Below are 26,235 nucleotides of genomic sequence, written 5' to 3'. Positions count from 1 at the left end.
GGGTCCCTTCTGACATGCAAGGCCATCACACACCACTTACCAAATATCATCTTGTTCTCGTGAGAGGGACACTAAACACCGTTTGGCGGGTTAGAACCATCCGACTATGTTATCGTTTACAGAAGGCCGTATAGGATCTCAGTTAAACCAACAATTCATTTTCTAATAAACTTGTTCGTCTTTTGACGTTACTTAAAGCTTTTTAATTAAGTCTTGGTGGTGGGTGAAAGTTGTTCCGTGAAGTTGGATAGGTCTATTCGTGGAGGATTAGTGTATAGCTTTTTGTTGTATGGAGAGTATTTTTTTTGGGTTGTGGTTGGCGTGTTAAACCCATGACGGAGATGTCCGCTGGCCAGTCTAGGAGGGTCCCTTCTGACATGCAAGGCCATCACACACCACTTACCAAATATCATCTTGTTCTCGTGAGAGGGACACTAAACACCGTTTGGCGGGTTAGAACCATCCGATTATGTTATCGTTTACAGAAGGCCGTATAGGATCTCAGTTAAACCTATCATTCATTTCTAATAAACTTGTTCGTCTTTTGACAGTTCTTAAAGCTTGTTTAAGTGTCTTGGTGGTGGGTGAAAGTTTGTGTCGTGATAGTTGGAGTAGGTCTATGTCGTGGAGGTTAGTGTAAGTTTTTGTTGTAGTGGAGAGTTAGAGTGGAGTGTTGTGGTGGTTTGTGGTGGTTTGTGTCGTGGTGGTTTGTGTCGTGGTGGTTTGTGTCGTTGCTAGTTTTGTGTGTGGTGTGTTTGTGTGTGGTGGTTTGTGTGTGGTGGTTTGTGTGTGTGGTTTTGTGTTTGTGGTGGTTTGTGGTGGTTTGTGTGTGGTGGTTTGTGTGTGATGGTGTGTGTTGTGTTGGTTTGTGGTGGTTTGTGTGTGGTGGTTTGTGTCGTGGTTGTTTGTGTGTGGTGGTTTGTGTTGTGGTGGTTTGTGTTGTGGTGGTTTGTGTTGTGGTGGTTTGTGTTGTGGTGGTTTGTGTTGTGGTGGTTTGTTTTGTGTGTTGTTGTTGGTTTTGTGTTGGGATGGTTTGTGTTGTGGTGTGTGTGTTGTGTGGTGGTTTGCTGTGTGTGTTGGGTGGTTTGTGTGTGTAGGTGGGTGGTTGTGGTTGTGTCGTGGTGGTGGTTGGTGTTTGTGTGTGGGTTTTGTGGTAGTAGTGGTTTTGTGTGTGGTTTTTTTGTGGTTTGTGTTGTGGTGGTTTGTGTTTGGTGTTTTGTCGTGGTGGTGTAGGGTGTGTGTGTAGGTTTGTGTAGTGGGTGTTGGTGTGGGTTTTGTGTAGTGGTGGTTGTGTTTTGTGGTGGTTTGTGTTGTGGTGGTTTGTGACGTGGTGGTTTGTGTGGTGGTGGTTTGTGTGGTGGTGGTTTGTGTGGTGGTGGTTTGTGTGGTGGTGGTTTGTGTGGTGGTGGTTTGTGTGGTGGTGGTTTGTGTGGTGGTGGTTTGTGTGGTGGGTGGTGGTGTGGTAGGTTTGGGTTTGTGTGTGTATTTGTGTCGTGGTGTTGTGTGAGTTGGGTGGTTGTTTGTGGTAGTTGGTGGGTTTGTGTAGTGGTGGTTTTGTTGGTGGTTTTGGTGGTTTGTGTCGGGTGGTTGTGTTTGGTGGGTTTGTGGGTGGATTTTGTGTAGTGTGTTGTGATGTGGTGTTGTGTGTGGTTTTGTTGTGCGTGTTTGTGTGTGTGGTGTGGTTGTTGTAGTGGTGTGTGTTGGTTTGTGTGTGGTTTGTGTGGTGGTTTGTGTAGTGGGGGTGTGTGGTGGGTTTTGTGTTTAGTGGTGGTTTGTGTGTGGTGGTTTTTGGTGTGAGTGGTGTTTGTGTATTGGATGGTTGTGTCGTGGTGGTTTGTGTAGTGTGGTTTGTGTTGGGAGGGTTTTGTGTTGTGGTGTTTGTGTGTGTGTTTGTGTGTGTGTGTTGTGGTGGTTTGTGTAGTGGTGTGTCGTGGTGGTTTGTGTGTGGTTGGTTGTGTTTGTGTGGTTGTTTGTGGTGGGGTTTTTTGGTGGTGGTTTGTGTGTGTGGTTGTGTTTGGTGGTGTGGTGGTTGGTGGTGGTTTGTGTCGTGGTTTGGTTTGTGGTTTGTGTGGTGGGTGGGTGTGGTTGTGTATGGATGGTTGTGTGTGTGGGTTTTGTGTAGTTGGTTGTAGTGTGTAGGTTTTTGACGTGTTGGTTTGTGTAGATTTGTGTCGTGGTGGTTTGTGTGATTGTGGGGTGGTGTTGGTTGTAGATTGTGTGTTGGGTGGTTGTGTGAGTGTTGTGAGTGGTGGTTTTTGTAGATTTGTGGTGGTGTGGGTGTTGTGAATGGTTTGTGAATGGTTTGTGTTGGTAGGTTTTGTGTTGGGTTTGTGTAGATTTGTGTCGTGGTGGTTTGTGTAGATTTGTGTCGTGGTGGTTTGTGTTGTGGTGGTTTGTGTGGTGGTGGTTTGTGTGGTGGTTGTTGTTGTAGTGGTTTTTGTGTAGGGTGGTTTGTGTAGGTTTGTCAGTGTGGTTTTGTGTTGTGTGTGGTGTTTGTGTTCGTGGTGGTTGTGTAAGTGGTGGTTTGTTGTGTGGTTGTGTGTGGTGGGTTTGTGTTGTGGTGTTGTTGTTTGTGGTTGTGTGTGGTTTTGTGTAGGGTGGTTTGTGTAGGTTTGTGTCGTGGTAGTTTGTGTAGTGTGTTGTTTGGTGTAGTGGTGGTTTGTGGGGGTTGTGTTGTGGTTTTGTATGTGGTGGTTGGGTGTGGTGGTGGTGTGTGGTGAGTGGGTTGGTTAGTGGTTGTGTGGTGTTTGTGTGTGGTGGTTTGTTTGTGGTGTTTTTTGTGGTGGTTGGTTTGTGTGGTGGTTTGGGTAGTGGTGGGTGTTTGTGTAGTGGTGTGTGGTTTGTGTGTGGTGGTTTGGTGGTGGTATTTGTGTGTGGTGTTGTGTGGTGTGGTGGTTTGGTGTGTGTGGTGTGTTTCGTGAGGTGGTTTGTGTAGTGGTGGTTTGGTATGGTTGGTGGTGGTGTTGGTGTTGGTGGTTGTTGTAGTGGGTGGTGGTTTGGGTGTGTTGTGGTGGTGTTTTGTGTTGTGGTGGTTTTGTGATGTGGTGTTGGTGTGGGGGTGTGTTGGGGTTTTGTGTTGTGAGTGGTAGTGTGGTTGTGTGGTGGTGGTTTGTGTGGTGGTGATTTGTGTGGTGGTGGTTTGTGTCGTGGTGGTTTGTGTGGTGGTGGTTTGTGTTGTGGTGGTGGTTTGTGTGGTGGTGGTTTGTGTTGTGTCGTGTGGTTTGGTAGTGTGTTGTGTAGTTGGTGTGGTTTGTGTGTGGGATGGTTGTGTTTGTGGTGGTTTTGTGTGGTGGTTTGGTTGTGGGTGGTGGTTGTGTAGTTTGGTATTTGTGTAGTGGTGTTGTGTGTGGTGGTTTGTGTTGTGGTGGTATGTGTTGTGGTGGTTTGTGTGTGGTAGTTTGTGTTGTGGTGGTTTTGTGTTGTGGTGGTTTGTGTTGTGGTGGTTTGTGTTGTGGTGGTTTGTGTGGTGGTGTTTGTGTGGTGGTGGTTTGTGTGGTGGTGGTTTGTGTGGTGGTGGTTTGTGTCGTGGTGGTTTGTTGTTGTGTGGTTTTGTGTGGTTGTTTGTTTGTGGTGGTTTGTGTAGTGTAGTGGTTTTGTGTGTTGTGTGGTTTGTTGTGTGGTGGTTTGTGTGTGTGGTTTTGGGTCGTGTGGTGGTTTGTTTGGTGGTGGTTGGTTGGTGTGGTGGTTGTGTTGGTGGTTTGTTTGTGATGGTTTGTGTTTGTGGTGGTTGTTTGTGTCTGGTTTTGTGTGTTTGTGTGTGGTGGTTTGTGTAGTGGTGGTTTTGTAGTGGTTTTGTTGTGGTGGTGTGGTTTGTTGTGGTGGTTTGTGGTGGTGGTGGTTTGTGGTGGTTTTGTGTTGTGGGTGGTTTGTGTTTGTGGTGGTTTTGTGTTGGTGTGTTGGTTTGTTGGGTTGGTGGTTGTGTATTGTGTGGTGGTTGTGTGTGGTGGTGTGTTTAGTGTGGTGGTTTTGTGTAGTGTGGTTGGTTGTTGGGTGGTTTGTGGTGGTTTGTGTGGTGATGGTTTGTGTGGTGGTGGTTTGTGTGTTTGTGTCGGGGTGTTGTGTGTTGGTGGTTTGTGTCGGTGTTTTGTGTGTAGGTGGTTTGGTTTGTGTTGTGGTGGTTTGTGTTGTGGTGGTTTGTTTGTGGTGGTTTGTGTCGTGGTGGTTTGTGTGGTGGTGGTTTGTGTGGTGGTGGTTTGTGTGTCGTGGTGGTTTGTGTTGTGGTGGTTTGTGTCGTGGTGGTTTGTGTCGTGGTGGTTTGTGTCGTGGTGGTTTGTGTGGTGGTGGTTTGTGTTGGTGTGGGTTGTGGTGTTGTGTTGGGTGTTTGTTAGTGGGTGGTTTGTGTGTCGTGGTGGTTGTGGTCGTGGTGGTTGTGTCGTGGTGGTTGGTTTGTCGTGGTGGTTGTGTCGTGTTTTGGTTTGTGTGTGGTGGGTGTTTGGTAGTGTTTGTGTGATTTGTGGTTGGTTTGTTGTGGTGTTTGTGGGTTTTAGTGGTGGTTGTGTGTGGTGGTTGTTTGGGTGGTGGTTTGTGTGTGTGAGGGTTTGTGTGTGGTGGTTGTGTGGGTCGGGGTGGTTTGTGTGTGTGGTTGTGTGGTTGTGTGGGTTGGTGGTGGTTGTGTGGTGTGTATTTGTGTCGTGGTGGTTGGTGTAGGTATGTGTTTTGGTGGTTTGTGTCGTGGTGGTTTGTGTCGTGGTGGTTTGTGGTGGGTTTGTGTAGTGGATGGTTGTGGTTTGCGTGGGGTTTGTGTGGGTGGTTTTTGTGTAGTGGTTGTTTGTGTGTGGTGGTTTGTGTGTGTGGTTGTGTAGGTTGTGTGGTGGTTTGTGTCGTGGTAGTTTGTGTTGTGTGGTTGTGTGTGGGTGGTTGTGTGTGGTTGTGGTTTGTGTCGTGGTGGTTTGTGTGTGGTGGTTTGTGTCGTGGTGGTTTGTGTGGTGGTGGTTTGTGTTGGATGGTTTGTTTGTGGTGTTTGTGTAGTGGTGGTTTTGTTAGTTGGTGGTTTGTTGTGTGTGGTTTGTGTGTGTGATGGTTTGTGTGTGATGGTTTGTGTGTGGTTTTGAGTGGTTTTGTGTGTGTGGTGGTCTGTGGTAGATTGTGTTAGTGGTGGTTTGTGGTGGTGGTGTTTGGTGTGTGGTGGTTTGTGTTGTTGGTGGTTGTGTTGTTAGTGGTGTGTTTTGTTGGGTGGTTGTGTTGTGGTGGTTTGTGTTGTGGTGGTTTGTGTTGTCGTGGTGGTTTGTGTTGTGGTGGTTTGTGTTGTGGTGGTTTGTGTTGTGGTGGTTTGTGTCGTGGTGGTTTGTGTCGTGGTGGTTTGTGTCGTGGTGGTTTGTGTCGTGGTGGTTTGTGTCGTGGTGGTTTGTGTAGTTTTGTGTCGTGGTGGTTTGTGTCGTGGTGGTTTGTGTCGTGGTGGTTTGTGTCGTGGTGGTTTGTGTGGTGGTTTGGTGTAGTGTGGTTTTGTTGTGTCGTGGTGGGTTTTTTGTAGTTTGTGTAGGATTTTGTGTGGTGGTTGGTGGTTTGTGTGAGTTTGTGTCGTGGTGGTTTGTGTCGTGGTGGTTTGTGTATATTTGTGTCGTGGTGGTTTGTGTCGTGGTGGTTTGTGTAGTTTTGTGTTGTGGTGGTTGTGTCGTGGTGGTTTGTGTCGTGGTGGTTTGTGTCGTGGTGGTTTGTGTAGATTTGTGTCGTGGTGGTTTGTGTTGTGGTGGTTTGTGTCGTGGTGGTTTGTGGTGGTTTGTGTCGTGGTGGTTTGTGTCGTGGTGGTTTGTGTCGTGGTGGTTTGTGTTGTGGTGGTTTGTGTCGTGGTGGTTTGTGTAGATTTGTGTCGTGGTGGTTTGTGTCGTGGTGGTTTGTGGTGGTTTGTGTGTGGTGGTTGTGTTGTTTTGTGTGTGGTGGTTTGTGTTGTGGTGGTTGTTGGTTTGTGTTGTGGTGGTTTGTGTCGTGGTGGTTTGTGTAGATTTGTGTCGTGGTGGTTTGTGTAGATTTGTGTGTGGTGGTGGTTTGTGTGGTGGTGGTTTGTGTCGTGGTGGTTTGTGTTGTGGTGGTTGTGTTGTGGTGGTTTGTGTCGTGGTGGTTTGTGTTGTTGTGGTTTGTGTCGTGGTGGTTTGTGTCGTGGTGGTTTGTGTCGTGGTGGTTTGTGTCGTGGTGGTTTGTGTCGTGGTAGTTTGTGTCGTGGTGGTTTGTGTAGATTTGTGTCATGGTGGTCTGTGTCGTGGTGGTTTGTGTAGATTTGTGTCGTGGTGGTTTGTGTCGTGTAGGTTTGTGTCGTGGTGGTTTGTGTCGTGGTGGTTTGTGTCGTGGTGGTTTGTGTTGTGGTGGTTTGTGTCGTGGTGGTTTGTGTCGTGTAGGTTTATGATGGTTTCTGTCCTGTACTTTATTAAAATATAGCTAGGAAGTATTATTGCATGTGATAGTCAAGCCTTTTCCGTTTGTAATTTCGATTTACTGAATCATATCACCAAGGTCTTACGAACCAGATGTGTTAAGAACGAGTATATATACATTTCTTCGACTTGTTAAGTTTGATCTTATACTCTCAATGCACAGTAACCAACGGGAACATATCACCACTAAGATGTGTGATAAACGTTAAGATTTCAACTGAGCTATATTTTTTTCCCATTGATAAATAGTAACATTCCTGCTTCTCAAAACTACAGTGTTTACGTGTCATTGATCACTTTTAAGACCAACGTAAAATAATAATAACAACAACATTGGCGCCATTTTCCCTTCCCTAACCCAACACAACACCATTCCTTCCGTATTATAAACCTATATTTTTTTCAATGTTCGTTGACATGGCGGCTCGTTTTTGTACCACATCAGTTCTCATTTTGAGGACATGACATCATCTGGATTTAGTCTAGGTCTACCTGACTGATGTCAATGATGGCGAGGACCGTTTGGGATAACTCATCCTATTATTACTTGTAGTGTTAAGGCCTCACGCAAATCTATTCATTAATCAAGATTTATCATTAAATATCTGTGTTTCAGAATCAATTTCATACTTTAAAAGCACTGCGGAAATAATTTTGATTTTAAAGATTACAAAATATTGTTGCTGAACAAGGTTGTTTCCATTGAGACTTGAGATTTGACCAATGTTCGTCAAAGATCAATGCTGTTAGATTAATGTAGTCTCAACGACGACATTGATTCAATAACAATGGTCGTTCGAAAAAGATCTGGTACCAGTTTTGTCTCAGAAGACATCAGTGACAAACCATTATTGTCAGCAATGACCATTGTTAATGTGAATCCTCATTATGTTTCCACTAACATCGCTGTTCTATGCTGTTGTTAGCCTATATATTACTTACAAACTCACCGCGTACGTCAGAACTTGATCTTTTTAAACAGTTGGTTCATGCAGGTATGTACTTAGATAGAAAAGAAAACTAAGGGGGCTTGTTTTCTTTTTATTATTGTTTTAATTCCATGCACAATTAGACGGTTTTATTTCCGTAAGTTGTTTAATCAAACGACTGGAGTGACTTACCACCTTTTGTGATGAAACATGATAGGTCCCGAGTGAACCGTGTACCGTGCATCAGTCACTTAGCGGAAATGTCGTGTCAGATTATAAGGTGAAATAAAATAATGCCCGCATACATGTACATGACATAACACGTGTATATGTCACAAAAATACGTAAGTCACCAGGGATATATTGGTAGACTCTTAACATGCTGATATGAAGAATATAGTCTCGGGTTTTACCACATTTTATTGAAATGGCTGATGTGTTTGGTAGATTTCCATTGGCCAATTTCCTATTTTCCTCACGCGCACCTGTCCGCGCGTAGACCTGTGGGTGCTAAAAATAACCCCACTGGGGAATTCCCTAGGTATTGCAGACATGTTCGTGTTATTTTCAGCATCAAGACAGCAATCTTTGCTTTCCCTATCATCCAATCACGCAACGTGTTAATTTGGACAACAGCCAATCAGAATGCTGGAAACAAACGGCTGTTCGGCATCATTTTGTTTACAATATGGGAGAAGAGATATTCCAGCATTGTTTCGCTACAATAAACGAAGCAAAATTACAAGATATTTTTAAGAAACACAACCAGTTGAACTACTGAAGATACCTGAGGTGCGACAAAACTCCTCCGGCACTATCAAAGGTCAGTCTGTTATCATCAATGTCTTGATTTGTATTCATTTTATTTAGTTGGCACGAGACTATACGGACCTGGTCAAGAGTTTATTCACCTTGGCCTTCGGCCGCGATGAACTATTGACAATGTTTGTATATAGTCTCGTGAACACCGAAAACAAAAATGAATAATTGTATAATATTACAAATTTGTAACTCTGGGTATCTCTTTACTGTCCCGTATATCACGGTCAATAGGGAGATATAAGTGTTTCTCTGTAACTCTGGGTCCCGTATATCACGGTCAATAGGGAGATATAAGTGTTTCTCTGTAACTCTGGGTATCTCTTTACTGTCCCGTATATCACGGTCAATAGGGAGATATAAGTGTTTGTCTGTAACTCTGGGTATCTCTTTAGTGTCCCGTATATCACGGTCAATAGGGAGATATAAGTGTTTGTCTGTAACTCTGGGTATCTCTTTACTGTCCCGTATATCACTGGTCAATAGGGAGATATAAGTGTTTCTCTGTAACTCTGGGTATCTCTTTACTGTCCCGTATATCACGGTCAATAGGGAGATATAAGTGTTTGTCTGTAACTCTGGGTATCTCTTTACTGTCCCGTATATCACGGTCAATAGGGAGATATAAGTGTTTCTCTGTAACTCTGGGTATCTCTTTACTGTCCCGTATATCACGGTCAATAGGGAGATATAAGTGTTTCTCTGTAACTCTGGGTATCTCTTTACTGTCCCGTATATCACGGTCAATAGGGAGATATAAGTGTTTGTCTGTAACTCTGGGTATCTCTTTACTGTCCCGTATATCACGGTCAATAGGGAGATATAAGTGTTTGTCTGTAACTCTGGGTATCTCTTTACTGTCCCGTATATCACGGTCAATAGGGAGATATAAGTGTTTCTCTGTAACTCTGGGTATCTCTTTACTGTCCCGTATATCACGGTCAATAGGGAGATATAAGTGTTTGTCTGTAACTCTGGGTATCTCTTTACTGTCCCGTATATCACGGTCAATAGGGAGATATAAGTGTTTCTCTGTAACTCTGGGTATCTCTTTACTGTCCCGTATATCACGGTCAATAGGGAGATATAAGTGTTTCTCTGTAACTCTGGGTATCTCTTTACTGTCCCGTATATCACGGTCAATAGGGAGATATAAGTGTTTCTCTGTAACTCTGGGTATCTCTTTACTGTCCCGTATATCACGGTCAATAGGGAGATATAAGTGTTTCTCTGTAACTCTGGGTATCTCTTTACTGTCCCGTATATCACGGTCAATAGGGAGATATAAGTGTTTGTCTGTAACTCTGGGTATCTCTTTACTGTCCCGTATATCACGGTCAATAGGGAGATATAAGTGTTTGTCTGTAACTCTGGGTATCTCTTTACTGTCCCGTATATCACGGTCAATAGGGAGATATAAGTGTTTGTCTGTAACTCTGGGTATCTCTTTACTGTCCCGTATATCACGGTCAATAGGGAGATATAAGTGTTTGTCTGTAACTCTGGGTATCTCTTTACTGTCCCGTATATCACGGTCAATAGGGAGATATAAGTGTTTGTCTGTAACTCTGGGTATCTCTTTACTGTCCCGTATATCATGGTCAATAGGGAGATATAAGTGTTTCTCTGTAACTCTGGGTATCTCTTTACTGTCCCGTATATCACGGTCACTAGGGAGATATAAGTGTTTGTCTGTAACTCTGGGTATCTCTTTACTGTCCCGTATATCACGGTCAATAGGGAGATATAAGTGTTTGTCTGTAACTCTGGGTATCTCTTTACTGTCCCGTATATCACGGTCAATAGGGAGATATAAGTGTTTCTCTGTAACTCTGGGTGTATCTTTTCTGCTCTGCATACTTAATGAATCACGTTAAGAGATGATCCAGTCTGTCGTTATTCTTCAGATTAATCTACAAAAAACATCAAAATATAAATCCCTAACACACAATGAATGTATTGCGTCATCTGTTGAACATTTTATGAGTGACAGTTCAGAGAGAATATATATATAAGACTTCACATATTGTGGTAAAAGTTTGTCTGAAAAGTCAAATTTGCGAATAATATACGTAGCATGTAACAAGGTTGCAGCGTAAAATGCGAATGTGATATAAGCCGAAAGTGATATTCTTCTCTGTGATATTCATTATACTTATATTGCCCTCTATATTCTGTCAGCACGTTAAAAATCAATCAGTACAGAGGTGTTCTTACCATTAACCCCATAAATAGTGTTCTTACGTTGGCTAATGGTACATATGGTTCCTTGTCAACCGTCGCCTGACAGTAGGCGAAAAAAAACTTTCAATTGAATCAACAATGCATAGTTAGTGACGCTTTGCCTGCTGTCACTGCGCCTGAGAACAGTCGCGGAGGGATGTGTGTCTGACAAGCTACCAGACGGTACAGCATCCCCGGGTAAAAGACCAATGATCGAGGGCTCTCTAATGCCACTGTACACGCTTGTTTATTCCCATTGATCTTCCTGTTAAAGCGACTTTACTTTTTAGCACACGGCATATTTATATTGACAGGATATCAAGCGTCGTCTGTGGAGGATATTTACAATCCTCAGGTGTTCCGTAATGACGCGACTTTCCGGCCGGCTTCTGTATCAAATTAGGCTTTCTGGTTATCTGGCGTTGTTGCATCGGATGATTGTTATTTATGCCGTGCGAGCGGTTGTATTGCCGGTGTAATGACATAAAACACAGGAGCGTATCATTCTATACAGTTGTGACTTGTTGGCCGGGTTTGTTTATGTGACAGTAATAATACACAGTCTGAGATAAATCACAACATACTTACAAGACAGAGGATCCAACGGCGGTCAGATATTATCCGGGATAATTCAAAATTATGAATGCGTTCTCTGATACTGCCGAGATGACGTAGCTCCTGAGAGCGTGCGTGTGGAGATTGCATCAGGCCGTCTGAAATCGAAACTTATACGACGAGAACTGTTAAAGCTAGTCATAAATTTGACTTTGCAATACATTGGCCTCACCGTAATGAACAAAAAATGATGATACCATCTCGAGGGGAAAGTATAGATGAATCGTTAAGAAGACGTATTGTCATAACCGCTGATGGAGCCAGTCGGCTCTGAACTCTAAATACGCTGAATGCCTTTGTAAAAGAGGTGAGCTAGGAGATTGGCAACGGGCAAAAAAGAAAAATTGATTTGACAAGCGCCAGTGGTGTAAGGAAGGTAGGAAACATTGGCGGTTCCTGTCTGAGGGATACACAGAGGAGCGATATCTGCTGATCAAAGCACTAGTTAATCAAACAACTCGTTATAGCTACCCTCTGTAGGCAGGAGCTAATTTTTTAAACATGGTGGCTGCCAATCTTCGGACCTGTCAGTCATAATCTACAGAGCTATTCCTTACAATAAACTAAAACTAAGATGCTTGTTAGGAAAACAGCAGGGAATGTTTTCTAAATGGATAAATTAAAGTGTAGGAAACAGATTCAAGCATATCATTTACATAGGAACTGTCAGATTTCGGCAGCAGGAATATAGGAAAACATAAGTCACGACGGATCCGCGGACCACCACGACAGGTCATACATCTGGAGTAGGGGCCCCTCGTGGGAACTTGCACGATGAAAACATCAAATGGAACTCTACAGCTGCAATAAGTAAACCATATGTTGATTGTACCGACTTATCCTCGCGGTAATGTACAAAACAGATTTTACAAACACGACTATTTCTAGACAGGAAGTATAGCTCTCACCCCCCACATTTGAGGCGGATTAAAGTCACGATGGCTTAAATAAATAAATACAATCTGCAAATAATATATATATCCCAAACGGATCCCCGAATCTCCAGACGGAGAGGTTTGAGTGACAGGGCCTGTCAATTCAGATGAGAATGAACGCTGGCCAGATGACGTACGTTGTCAGGAAGGATGCAGCGCCCAAGACGTCGGATGCGTCATAAGATTACGAGAAGAATTCGCACGCATGACAGGGGCACCGTCACTCTATAGCGCTAACCGATCGACTCACGGCTCTTTCAACCTCAAACTACTCATTTCATTTTCGAGGCAATTTATCTTGTCTACGCAGCTGTTGTTTTGGCCATTATCATTTTTGCAACTTCACTTTGGATATCAATTTTGGAAACACATGTTCTAGATCTTTTGCAACCTAACCTTTTGGCTTTTTTCTCTCCGTTAGCTTTAGTAGTTATCGTTTACGGGGATATTAGGTTGAACCCGAGAACACTAAACTCCTTTAGCAGGTGCCCTATGGTTGGTATCTGTTAATTACGCCGGGCTAGTCACCCCTGACTATCGCTTCCTCACTACTATCTTCATACTTCATCACCAATGCCTCTGTCTGTTAGTCTAATTTGAGCTATTTACACCAAAATTTGGGAAACTGTCAAAGGCACATACATAACATCATCCAGGGAAACAACGTGCATTTTGTGATTGGTGTGAATCTGTGGAAACAAACAAAGCTATCTGTGTAGGCTACTCGTTCTTGGCTATTTCCAGTGTTTACAAGGCAAGCAAGGTACTGACATACCACACATATAGGTACCGTACAGAGATACCGTACAGAGGTACCGTACAGAGGTACCGTACAGAGATACCGTACAGAGGTACCGTACAGAGATACCGTACAGAGATACCGTACAGAGGTACCGTACAGAGTTACCGTACAGAGATACCGTACAGAGGTACCGTACAGAGGTACCGTACAGAGATACCGTACAGAGGTACCGTACAGAGATACCGCACAGAGATAACGGACCGAACAAAGGTACCGTACAGAGATACCGTACAGAGATACCGTACAGAGGTACCGTACAGAGATACCGTACAGAGGTATCGTACAGAGATACCGTACAGAAATACCGTACAGAGATAACGGACCGAACAAAGGTACCGTACAGAGGTATCGTACAGAGGTACCGTACAGAGGTACCGTACATAGATACCGTACAGAGGTACCGTACATAGATACCGTACAGAGGTATCGTACAGTGATACCGTACAGAGGTACCGTACAGAGGTACCGTACAGAGGTACCGTACAGAGATACCGTACAGAGGTACCGTACAGAGGTATCGTATCGTACAGTGATACCATACAGAGGTACCGTACAGAGGTATCGTACATAGATACCGTACAGAGGTACCGTACAGAGATACCGTACAGAGATACCGTACAGAGGTACCGTACAGAGGTACCGTACAGAGACCAAACCCTTAGTCTACATACCAATTCTCTGATGCTCCTCCTATAAATAACATATATCAAAACTTTGACCACTCTCACCCTATGACCTACCAAACAAGTACATAACAAGTGTCGCACCTGTATGCCTTATATTTAGTTTTGTCGATATGACGAATACCATAGTTATCGGAACCGTCCATCATCTTCTGCGGCAGCTGCTGCAGCTTAAATAACGTAAAAATTATTGATGCAGAAAACCCCCTACCGTAAAATTTTACACAAACTTGGACGCCGTCTGTGTTTGATCGGAACATTCAAACCAGCTAACCCTGTCGTCGGGGGCATGTGCAAACATATTAAATTATGTGTTAAGTGAAAAACAAGGTCCCCCTTTAGGTCGTAAATAACACAATAAATAACACTTGGGTTTGAGTGATACAAAGGATAGTAATGTATAAGGTAAGTGATATGAACACCCTGACCCCAGGAAAGCCATCCAAGTTGTATTTGATTATGTGAAAGGCCTCTATTTTCAAGGTTTTTAATGAATGTTGACAAAGTCTTTTGAAAGCATTACAAGTCCCACGGTCCCGACATAAAAGTCGGTTCTGGTTAATTATTGTATTTCTCTCAAGGCTTTGTAACCCAGAGTGATGTATGACTTTGTGACTTTCAAAATAAAACAATTCTCTTGTCTGAAATCTGTCCTATAGGCAGTAAATTTACTCCAAAACTAATTGCGAAAAAACGCAAGGGAAATATGATTTGTCTGCTTTGAATCTCATATTGTTTATGTCTTTTGATTAAAAAAGATATTTACCATACCAGGGAGTTTTCGTCTATAGTTAGTATTCGTTGATAATCCGATTACGTTACAAATGTCACTACTACCCCAGGCAGATGAGTAGTATATGTTGGGAACATATATTAGCACCTTCTCCTTAGATACAGCGACTGTGGAACGGAAGCAGACTATCTATCTTAGAGCTGTTTTAAACGGACAGACTTGAGTATTGTTTACAGAGCTGTCGACCAATCAGATTGGTCGTTGGATAACCGCTCTAAAATATAAAGCCTACTTCCGTTCCACAGTCGAAGCATTGTCGGCTATCTTGACCGCTTTTGGTCCATTTTCTCATCTTTAAATCATTGTCACATGGCAAAAAATAATAGCACGCAATGATATTTAAGGATTTTAAACCAGGGAACGCTAATTTTTCTGTGCATTTGCATTTGATATTTAGTCAGATTGAACTTAAATTCAAAGTGAATCGAAGCTCACTCCCCACTTCCGACTTTTCGAGTGTTACTGATGCTTACTGATATATAATAGGAGTAGGGGCTAATATTTTTTCTATCAATACTAACCAGACGTCTGTGTTGTTATGGAGTAGAGTTGACATGGCCGTCGGAGTACCACACACCAGTCACTATTAATACTAACCAGACGTCTGTGTTGTTATGGAGTAGAGTTGACATGGCCGCCGGAGTACCACACACCAGTCACTACCAATGATAACCTTGATTACTAAACAGTTCAATATCCCGAGAGTTAGAAAGGAGACTTAAATCGATAATGTTTGGTTTTCAAATTTACATCTCGGCCAAATTTTCAGAAAGAATAAGATTTGAAATCAGATTTTACAATCTTCTTGACAACGTTTAAATTAAGCGCTTTAGTCATAACATTATAATACAAGTCAATTTGCATACCACAAACATGCTTTAATAAATGATGAACACTAGTAAACATCAATATGTACATGTCTCCAATGCGTAGAATCTGATGTCCTTTACAGAAGCGTCCTGATGTTTATCAACCCTCCTGTGGTGATTTGTCAGATAGGACCAAGTCTTGTAAAATATATTTATATAACCAAACAGTGGGAGGAAGTTAAACTCAGAGTTTTCTATAACGACGAGACCGGATATTTTTTACGTCAATAGAAATTGATAATAATTCAATATAAACACCACATCAAACGGAGCTAAAACGTGATCCACAGAGTAATCACCGAGGTCTTACAGTTTTTATTTGACATCTAATGAATTAAAGTCTATTTACAAGTTAATCTCGACTTAAGTAGGATTCCATATGCCGTTTACTTTGATTGAAAGTGATCTTTAGACCCCACTCCGTTACTCATGTGATTAACTATAGAAAAAAATATAATAAAAATGTTTCTAGCAGTTGTTCTGACGAAAAGGGCATCTGTATTAACATGCATCACGACACTGGCTTTCATGACAAATCGGAATTTGGTATTTCACTACACCAACAACATAGATAAGACAAACGCGGTCTATCTGACATTTAGGGGAAGGCTGATTTTGGTTCGATAAATCCTATTTTCTGCAAAATGCTTTGCAAACGTGAGATGCGATCTACATTTTGCGATACAAGTTGGTGGGATGAAAAGCTGGCACCTTTGATCAGGAACCGAAAGAACGTTAAAATTACTTGCTGACAACCAAACTGCATAATGTATGAAAATGGTACAACATATGTTTGAGTAAATCACCGTCAATTGCCAGTGTAAAGCTCGCTTTCAAAGATATAATGCATGTAAATTGTAAGATAAACCTAAATGTTTCATGATACATATCTACACCGCGGTAAATCACGACGAAGTTGAGAACACCTGATGCGATCAGCGGTGTGAAAATTATGGGCCATTTTTCAAGTGAAATAAAAGATATAAAAATTGTCCATAAATTAGAGTCCCTGATACAAAGACCGTAATGACACTTCGACGTTCGTTAAAATGATAAAGTCATTTTTGTTAATATTAGAGGCAGTGATATATCATCGTAAATTAATACAACAGGGCCATGAAAGGCGTTATAAGGTGAATTCTGAGAGGTTTTCCTGACAGCTATTGAAACCCTGTAGGAGTATAAAAGCCTACCTTGCAGTAATGTTCTTTAGACATGACTTACGCCACATAGTTTATTGAAAACTCATGCAAATACAGACAAGTAAATGCCTCCAGATAAAATATCAATGTTATCATAAAAAAAATGAATAGAATATTTGGAATATAGCGAGAATCCAGGGTCGTTATTTTATGATTGATAGGTACGTGTGAATTAGGAGACAGTCTTAATCGAAACTATAAATATTTATTTTAACATCCCATCATAAACATTTCTCTATAACTCTTAACAGTCACCAAACATGCAGTTGCATGTCCCGGCTATTTGTATAAAATATAATACACACGTTCAAGGTAATCTGGTCGTGTTCAAGACGATAAATAATCTTATAATTATGTACTTTATTAAAGTACCTATACTACATGAAATTTATTGAGTTATTGAATGATGTTTATGACTTAAAGTAGTTCGTTCTAAGTTGTGGGTATAAACACGTATTAATTCCTGTCTGTTAAGCATGCATAAATCATATTTAAAAAAAATAATAATAATAAAAAACATGAATCGAGATGGTGTTTATGAAATAGTTATATCATAAATTATTTTTAAAGTTTAGACGTGCAATAAAGTATATAGACGATATTGTATGCTTTGCTGTCATTTATTTATTTATTTATTTATTTATTCATTCTAGTATCTATAATATCTAAAACATTCATCATTATTCAGAAAATTTGTGTTTTCATTAATAAACCGAATTATTGTTAAACTAACAGCTATATCGATATCGTATTGTTGGTTCATATGTACACTACACTCTCGTTGAGGGGCAGTGGCTAAGTTGTATAGAGGTCGAGGTCAGCAAAGTTAAAGGTAAACATTGTCTCCCTTTATCATGTTACATACACTATACGTAGACTACATAAAGGGAGGCCGGGGGTCACCTGATGTAGACAGGTACTAACAATCAAGTGTTATCATGATTTATCTACCATTCCCTTACAGTCCTTACGTCTGTAGGTACTACATACAGGGACGTCACCTGATGTAGACAGGTACTAACAATTAACTGTTATCATGATTTATCTATCACTCTCTTACAGTCTTACGTCTGTAGGTACGTGTAAGTTGTTATCGTTTGTAGTGTCAGTACACCACGTGACCTCTCGGGACCATCAATCACAGAACATATTTTATTAGTAGCGATCATACCATGACAAACTGATACTTACCTGGTTGTTAATTTGACATAAGTGATGTCTATAACCTAACTCGTGTTGTATTTTATGTCAATATCATCATGTCTATAACCTAACTCGTGTTGTATTTTATGTCTATATTACCATCTCTATAACCTAACACGTGTTGAATTTTATGTCTATATTACCATGTCTATAAATAACTCGTGTTGTATTTTATGTCTATATTACCATCTCTATAACCTAACACGTATTGTATTTTATGTCTATATTACCATGTCTATAAATAACACGTATTGTATTTTATGTCTATATTACCATGTCTATAAATAACACGTGTTGTATTTTAGGTCTGTATTACCATGTCTATAAATAACACGTGTTGTATTTTATGTCTATATTACCATGTCTATAAATAACACGTGTTGTATTTTATGTCAATATCACCATCTCTATAACCTAACACGTATTGTATTTTATGTCTATATTACCATGTCTATAAATAACACGTATTGTATTTTATGTCTATATTACCATGTCTATAAATAACACGTATTGTATTTTATGTCAATATCACCATGTCTATAACCTAACACGTGTTGTATTTTATGTCTATATTACCATGTCTATAAATAACACGTATTGCATTTTATGTCTATATTACCATGTCTATAACCTAACACGTGTTGTATTTTATGTCAATATCACCATCTCTATAACCTAACACGTGTTGTATTTTATGTCTATATTACCATGTCTATAACCTAACTCGTGTTGTATTTTATGTCTATATTACCATGTCTATAAATAACACGTGTTATATTTTATGTCTATATTACCATGTCTATGAATAACCCGTGTTGTATTTTATGTCAATATCACCATCTCTATAACCTAACACGTGTTATATTTTATGTCTATATTACCATGTCTATGAATAACCCGTGTTGTATTTTATGTCAATATCACCATCTCTATAACCTAACACGTGTTGTATTTTATGTCTATAATACCATCTCTATAACCTAACACGTGTTGTATTTTATGTTATTGTTAAAGGCTCCCCGATATCACTGTTAAGGGTTCTCGATATCAAAGTTTAGGGTTCTCGATATCACTGTTAGGGGTTCCCGATATTACTGTTAAGGTAACTCGAGATTACTGCTAAGGGTTCTTGATATAACTGTTAAGGGTTGTCGATATAACTGTTAAGGGTTGTCGATATAACAGTTAAGGGTTGTCGATATAACTGGTAAGGGTTGTCGATATAACAGTTAAGGGTTGTCGATATAACAGTTAAGGGTTGTCGATATCACTGTTAAGGTTGTCCGATATATCACAGTTAAGGGTATCCGATATATCACAGTTAAGGGTATCCGATATATCACTGTTAAGGTTGTCCGATAAATCACAGTTAAGGGTACTTGATATCACTGTTAAGAATTATCGATATCACTATTAAGTGTATCCTATATCACTGTTGAGGATTGTAGATATCAAAGTTAAGGGTATCCGATATATCATTGTTAAGGGTATCCGATATATCACAGTTAAGGTTATCCGATATATCACTGTTAAGGGTATCCGATATATCACTGTTAAGGGTATCCGATATATCACAGTTAAGGGTATCCGATATATCACAGTTAAGGTTATCCGATATATCACTGTTAAGGGTATCCGATATATCACTGTTAAGGGTATCCGATATATCACTGTTAAGGTTGTCCGATATATCACTGTTAAGGGTATCCGATATATCACAGTTAAGGGTATCCGATATATCACAGTTAAGGTTATCCGATATATCACTGTTAAGGGTATCCGATATATCACTGTTAAGGGTATCCGATATATCACTGTTAAGGGTTCCCGATTTTACTGTTAGTTTAATGCTGTCGAGATTGGGGTTACAATCGAGAAATCTTATCAATGAAGCTGACGTGGCTTCCCACTGTACATGTAAAAGGATATTTGAGTATGCACAATAGGTAAGAATACACCTTTGTTTATTTATTGCTAATTTCGACAAGAGAAAACAATTCAACGGTAAAATGAAAAAAAAAATTACATATTTTACATTGTATCTTACAATATATTTGGAACAGGTTTGATAACGGGAATGCTTTTTGCGTCATTCAATCAATCTACTTGTAGATTGCTTTGATGAATGTTGCTCAGGATCAACAGTACAACCTCGTCTAATAAATTGATGTTTAAACCTGCTGAACCCCTATAAATAGTTCCCAGATCTGTCATGATCAAACACATGTACGACCTCTACCGATTATAAAGCGACAATACATCAAACTTAATTAATTCATATATTATTTTTAAATTTTGCCTGCACAGACAGTACAATAATGTCGTGGTGGATGTTATTAGATACAATAGGGTATGTTATTCACGTGGCTGAACATCACGTGCTATAAGGTGTCCGTAATTATTTGGTAGAAGTCTTAACGTGGCACTAAACAGTCAATGATTTAACAAAACCTCGCTCTTTATGTGTAAATATTAATGGAATCAGAGTCCATCTTTATGTGTAAATATTAATGGAATCAGAGTCCACCTTTATGTCTAAATATTAATAGAATCAGAGTCCATGTTTATGTGTAAATATTAATGGAATCAGAGTCCACCTTTATGTGTAAATATTAATAGAATCAGAGTCCATCTTTATGTGTAAATATTAATGAAATCAGAGTCCATGTTTATGTGTAAATATTAATAGAATCAGAGTCCATGTTTATGTGTAAATATTAATAGAATCAGAGTCCATGTTTATGTGTAAATATTAATGGAATCAGAGTCCACCTTTATGTGTAAATATTAATAGAATCAGAGTCCATCTTTATGTGTAAATATTAATGGAATCAGAGTCCATGTTTATGTGTAAATATTAATAGAATCAGAGTCCATCTTTATGTGTAAATATTAATAGAATCAGAGTCCATCTTTATGTGTAAATATTAATGGAATCAGAGTCCACATTTATGTGTAAATATTAATAGAATCAGAGTCCATCTTTATGTGTAAATATTAATGGAATCAGAGTCCATGTTTATGTGTAAATATTAATAGAATCAGAGTCCATCTTTATGTGTAAATATTAATGGAATTAGAGTCCATGTTTATGTGTAAATATTAATGGAATCAGAGTCCATCTGTATAGATATTAATAGAATCAGAGTCAATCTTTATGTGTAGATTTTAATGGAATCAGAGTCCATCTTTATGTGTAGATTTTAATGGAGTCAGAGTCAATCTTTGTGTGTAGATCTTAATGGACTCAGAGACAGTCTTTGCGTATATATATTAATGGACTCAGAGTTAAAATTTGTGTGTATATATTAATGGGATTCTATAAACAACACTGCATTTTATTTCTAAAAGCAGCGTTTGAGTGCTGTTGTAAATAACAAAAAATGATCGTATATGGAATTGCTAGTACCAACATTTGTTGATGATACTATTTACAACATAGGTTGATACTGGTGTAAACACGTGATGATGTTGGTAATAACAACAAAAGTTGATGTTGGTAATAACAACAAAAGTTGATGTTGCTAATAACAACACAAGTTGGTGTTGCTAATAACAACAAAAGTTTGTGTTGCTTATAACACAAGTTGAAGTTGCTTTAAACAACAGCACATGGTGCTGCTGCTATAAATGTCAGGTGATTCTTTTATGAACCCCACATGTTGATGCATATCTTTGATTTAGTACTTGGCCAGACCTTCTCTGTTTAGGAAATCGTGTGTTATCATTCCGCTATAAAAACATCACTAGTTTATATCGGATACCCTTTTTTTCTACTTTTTTTTCATATATATATATATATTTTTTTTTTTTTTTTTTATATTTTACATTTCAATGAAGAAGAGAATCAGTGTTACAATGTATTAAGTTTAGGTTTTAAAAAGCCTTATATCAAAAGAAATGAAAAAGGAATGTAAATAAAACACCAATGAAAATAAATAAACTTGACATTTATTATATGCTTCTGTAAAACGTTGGCCATGTCTTTTGGTTAAGGTAATGTAAAACTTTTGTCTGTGTCACTCTCTATACTAGAATATTTGTATCCAAATGATTTTGAATTTGAATTGGAAATTAATTTTCTTGACATCATCAGTGATAATGATTCGTTAACACAAATTGAAGGTATAAAATGACAATAAAAATAATCCAATATATTAATTATCTTATTTCCAGTAATGACCGGAATTTGAAAGATAGACTTCATAATTATAGAATAGTGAAACCCAGTATATACCTAAAACAATGTTGGTGTCTGTTTTCATTTTAACGATTATTCAGAACATATCACTGATCTTCTATATATGTTATTTCATTTAATAGCCGCCGACATTGTAAAATGTTATGTGGTAAACCGTAGATTGTATTGCCAAAACTAACAGCTGTGTCTTTGTACATAAAAGTGTAAGAAATTGAGAAATGAACTCGGAGAACTGTTTGTCTTGGTAGTACAGTAATCAATATCAGGCTGCCAAATTGTCTATAATGAAATACACTGTCAGTTCAAACTTGAGACACGTTCTGATTTTATTTATTATGTATAAAATTATCATTGAAATGAAAATATATAACATACAGAAAATTTCTCAACAAGTATTCCCCTCATTCGTGACTAGGAATAAACGTCTTGTTATGTCATCACCGTAATGTACAATGGCGCCATGTCGCCGAGTCAATAATGACGTACTTTTTTATGGATATCCCATCGTTTAATCTCACCGACCAGGATATACAACAAAAATACGTTTTTGTACGTCAACATCGTCTGACACCTATCTGACTAACTCGTACGTGTTTGACTACTCTAAAACTACCAGAAAGTCGATGGAATACTACGGAGAATGAGTGTTGGTGTGTGTGTGTTGGGTACAGATGACGGGTCTCTCGGTCAATATTGTTAAAATCTCCGACAGCAGTGGTCCTCAACACTAACCGGAGTTTTCAATTACAAACAGATACAATGTGAATTGACAATGAATTTTAATACATTGCATGTATGATATACAGAATGTTTAGACTCTAGCATTCCGCAGAGAATTCGTCATACTACTCTGAGCGTTACACTCCGCCTAGCGTTTCACGCCTCTTCAAAATCATAAATAAATGTTTTACGTTCACATCAATTTTAAATACTGAAATTGAGCACTATTGTTCAAATTGCAAAAATTAACGACTGAGCTTATCTATTTGCCCTGAGATAAAACAGTCAATAAAGAGGATATAACAGTTGCTATAATTCTGTAGAACAAAACGAGAAAAAAATTATTTATATAATTCTAAATACCATATAGAATCTAGAGTTTTTTCCGTATTACACTAGTTTGTATAGATATAGTATATATTGCCAGCACTAGCACAATATCACAATGTAAGCAGTGGATTAGAAACACAGTGTCTACTACGGCACAGCGGCGGCCCCTAGTCTCTGTCCGTAGAGGGAGTAAGATGAGAGGTAAGGACTAAGTCCTGGGTGGTGTTGAGCATTGGCGAGTCCAGACGGAGGATTTATCATGGATTTGTACGGGTGGTAGCGACTCGACCCCATCAGGCCTGATAGTGGACTAAGACTTGTTGGATAGTTCCTCCGCAGAGAATTGGGACTAACAGACCCTGGTGTGGGTAAATGTCCATGGAGGCCTGGAAGGCCTGCAGCGGCAGCAGCCAAGCCATATCTGTCATAGCTTGCTGCTAGAGACAGGGGATCTGACGCTGTCGTATGTGTCCTAAGATGTTGTAATAGTTCCTCAGATGTAGAAAAGCGTTTACCACAGTGTTCATTCCCGGGCGATACCCAATTACAAGCAAAGGGGAATGCCGACTGGGTATGTCCGCTCAGTGCACTATGGTGATATAATGGAGAAGATAAATGTAATGAACTAGATGGAACAGATGTTAACAGCCCTGATGCGGAAAGCGATTGCAAATGTGAGAATGAAGAACCATTAAGTCCCAAGCTCAAATTCTGTAGAGATTTTTCATGCGCACACTGAGCACAACCAACTGCCGTACATGTGGATGATAAATGTGCATTCTGTTCAGTCAATTGGCAATGGGTACAGTAAGGATCGCGACAAACGGGAACGAGGGTTGTGGCTCCAGAGGGTGTTCTCACACGGGCGTACGTCACGTAAGGGGAGAAGGACGAGCCCATACCGGCTTTGAGAGCCGATGATTGAGCAGCCAGGGCAGATGATTGTGCTGCAAGTGCAGCTGCAGCCGCGGAAGAGGAACCAAAAGCCCCATGTGCTGGTAAAGGTAAAGGAAATCCGGCAAAGTGTGCGGCAGCTGCGTCAAGTCCGTGGCCAGCATGGGTGTAATGGGGAAAGGAATTAGAAATTGATGAATAAGTACTGTATGCCGGTTGAGACGTAGAACAGATTGTTTTAGGTATATCTCCAATTGAACCATTGTCACGAGTAAACTTGTGAGGTGACCTTGGGGATGACCCCGGTCTTTTGCTCCTGTCATCTTCCTTGTCAGCCATGTTGCGATGTGACCCAGAACTATGTGAACTGATCGATCGAGGCGGTCCAGAGGTCAAGTCCGCCTGAGGTGAAGATGTTTTCTCCTTAGAGGGACGAGGAGAAGATTTAGATGGTGATGGGGAGGGTGTTTTCTGGTCCTCACTTGATCGCGACACTGGTACAAGAGGAGGAGGTATATCCTTGTTTTGAATGGTCCTAAATCCAGGTTTATTGTTCGAGGAACTTGATTCTTTGTCTTTTGTTTCACGTTTATTGCCTTCATTGTTAGATTTCTCCGTGTTTTTCTCGCTTTCCTTTTTATCTAATGGCGGTATCAGGGACTTGGATGAAGTGTCTTTCCCAATGCTGCTACAGGTCTGCGCCAGTAAGGCTAATGGACTCTTCTTAGCATCGAGCTGTGAAATAAAACAATAAACATAATTATATTGAAACATTAGAAAAGAATATAAATACATCGTACGTCCTATTAAACATGATTGGATGCTTTTCTTTGTAAATTTGTTGGAAACATTATAACTGATTAAATAAAATTAAGAAAAAAGTAATTTGATTTGTTATTGCTTATGTCTTGTCATGGTAGGATCAGTGATACAATATATATAGAATATATTATGATTGAAAACAGGAATGAATGAAATATTAATTGAGAGTACCACCATTGAGAGTACCACCATTGAGAGTACTACCATTGAGATTGAGAGTACCACCATTGAGAGTACTACCACTGAGAGTACTACCATTGAGAGTACTACCATTGAAAACAAGAGTTAGTTATATCTATATAGATTACACACAAATGGTTTAGGTTTGTATCCTGTTATCATGTGACTAGTTTTAAACAACAAAACAACAATAACAAAAATATGTGACTAGTTTTAAACAACAAAACAACAATGTCCTGTGACTAGTTTTAAACAACAAAACAACTACAACCTGTGACAAGTTTTGAACAAATCAACTACACAATTTGTGTCTATTTTTAAACAAAACAACACTCTATGACTGGTTCTAAAAATAAAAAATAAAATAAAATAAAATAAAATAAATAAAATAAAATAAAAACTGAGACTAGTTTTAAACAACAATAACAAAAACCTGTGACTTGTTGTAAACCATCCGTTTTAAACAGCAAATCAACAACACCATGTGACTAGTTTTGAACAAATACAACCTATGACTAGTTTTAAACAAAACAACACCCCGTGACTAATTTTAAACAATAAAACAACATCCTATCTTTTTACATTAGACTTGCTTAATCATCTTAAAATGACGGGTTCGGTTTGGAAGCCATCAGACGTCAAAACATATATCAGGGTGTGTTGGCCTGAACCTTCGTGGGAACATGAGTTAGGTGGTACGTGATGGCGGGTTACAGTACTGTTAAAAGGGGCGGCGTGTCTATGTCAGTTTATATAACGCCATATCATACAGTCACACTGCCTGATAGATAGAAATCATTTATCAACGCAGATTTTATTTAATTCATATATTGTTAGGATTTCGGAGAACGGACAAATTAACTTCCCGATAACATTTACTTCCATAATTCAAATAATAAACAAATCCAATTCAGTGATGATCGATGTGATCTTTTGAGTTCTTAAACCACAAACAAAACTGATAAATAACCAGGAAAATGATCGGAAAATTGACATTGGTAACGTGTGAACGAGATATAACAACTTACCGTGGTAGGGAGGGGCTGAAGGTAATCCGGATTGATATACTGCGAGGCAGAAGATGACGTTAACATTTTGTCGATGTTTAATCAAACACAGATATGTTATATGTTGTAAAAATCCAAAACGTTGGAAAATCTAAAATCCCAAGTGAGATATCACGGGTTTCACAAAATCCTCATCACTGAGTGTGTTAAAGTGTCCGCTGGTAAACAGTCCGCATACAGACTAGTCGATGGTATGTTCTCTCTCCTTGTTTACAGCGCGGCTGTCAGTCAAACAACTGAAAGTCGACAACCAGCGTCACCCCGTCAGTAAACTGAAACATACAAGCTCATACCGCCCATCAAGCTCGATCTCAAGTGATAGTCTCAACACTTGCGGCTGACTCATGAGATAAAAGGTTTACACCGCCTTCAGGCAGTTTAATATATCACAGGAACTACTCAAGTATTCATAGCTTGTGGGCTTTCCAAACTGTCAGTTTGCATCAAGATCAAGTATGATAAATGTTCCAATCGGACCAATCAGTGGCCAGATAACATAACGCTGTCGGTTGAATACAAAATGGGTAATATGGGTTGTAATCAATCATGTTAATGGTCAAATTGTCAATCAAATTTCCATTTC

At 39.6% G+C, this 26,235-nt stretch overlaps 3 protein-coding genes across 3 annotated transcripts; all 3 read right to left on the bottom strand.

The window, feature by feature from the left end:
- Positions 1 to 920: 920 nt before the first annotated feature.
- Positions 921 to 1,414, bottom strand: LOC117339936 (uncharacterized histidine-rich protein DDB_G0274557-like; the record flags this gene model as incomplete). The annotated part of the gene is made up of 2 exons (XM_033901655.1): positions 921 to 974; positions 1,328 to 1,414. Coding segments are annotated over 2 exons (141 nt in total), but the record flags the coding sequence as incomplete, so codon positions are not given.
- A 3,674-nt stretch (positions 1,415 to 5,088) lies between these two features.
- On the bottom strand, positions 5,089 to 6,180 carry LOC117339927 (proline-rich 33 kDa extensin-related protein-like). The gene has a single exon (XM_033901644.1). It carries the CDS (start codon positions 6,178 to 6,180, stop codon positions 5,089 to 5,091), a length of 1,092 nt encoding a protein of 363 aa, XP_033757535.1.
- Positions 6,181 to 22,401: 16,221 nt separating this feature from the next.
- On the bottom strand, positions 22,402 to 26,011 carry LOC117321899 (zinc finger protein Noc-like). The gene is made up of 2 exons (XM_033876528.1): positions 25,614 to 26,011; positions 22,402 to 24,318 (listed from the first exon to the last, which is right to left on the bottom strand). The coding sequence occupies exons 1-2, from the start codon at positions 25,677 to 25,679 to the stop codon at positions 22,837 to 22,839; spliced, it is 1,548 nt and encodes a 515-aa protein (XP_033732419.1). The 5' UTR covers positions 25,680 to 26,011; the 3' UTR covers positions 22,402 to 22,836.
- Between the last annotated feature and the right edge of the window lie 224 nt (positions 26,012 to 26,235).

The sequence above is a fragment of the Pecten maximus genome, chromosome 1, assembly GCF_902652985.1.
Source record: "Pecten maximus chromosome 1, xPecMax1.1, whole genome shotgun sequence".
Taxonomy (NCBI): Eukaryota; Metazoa; Mollusca; class Bivalvia; order Pectinida; family Pectinidae; genus Pecten; species Pecten maximus.
This window is presented reverse-complemented; position numbering and strand designations above follow the sequence as displayed.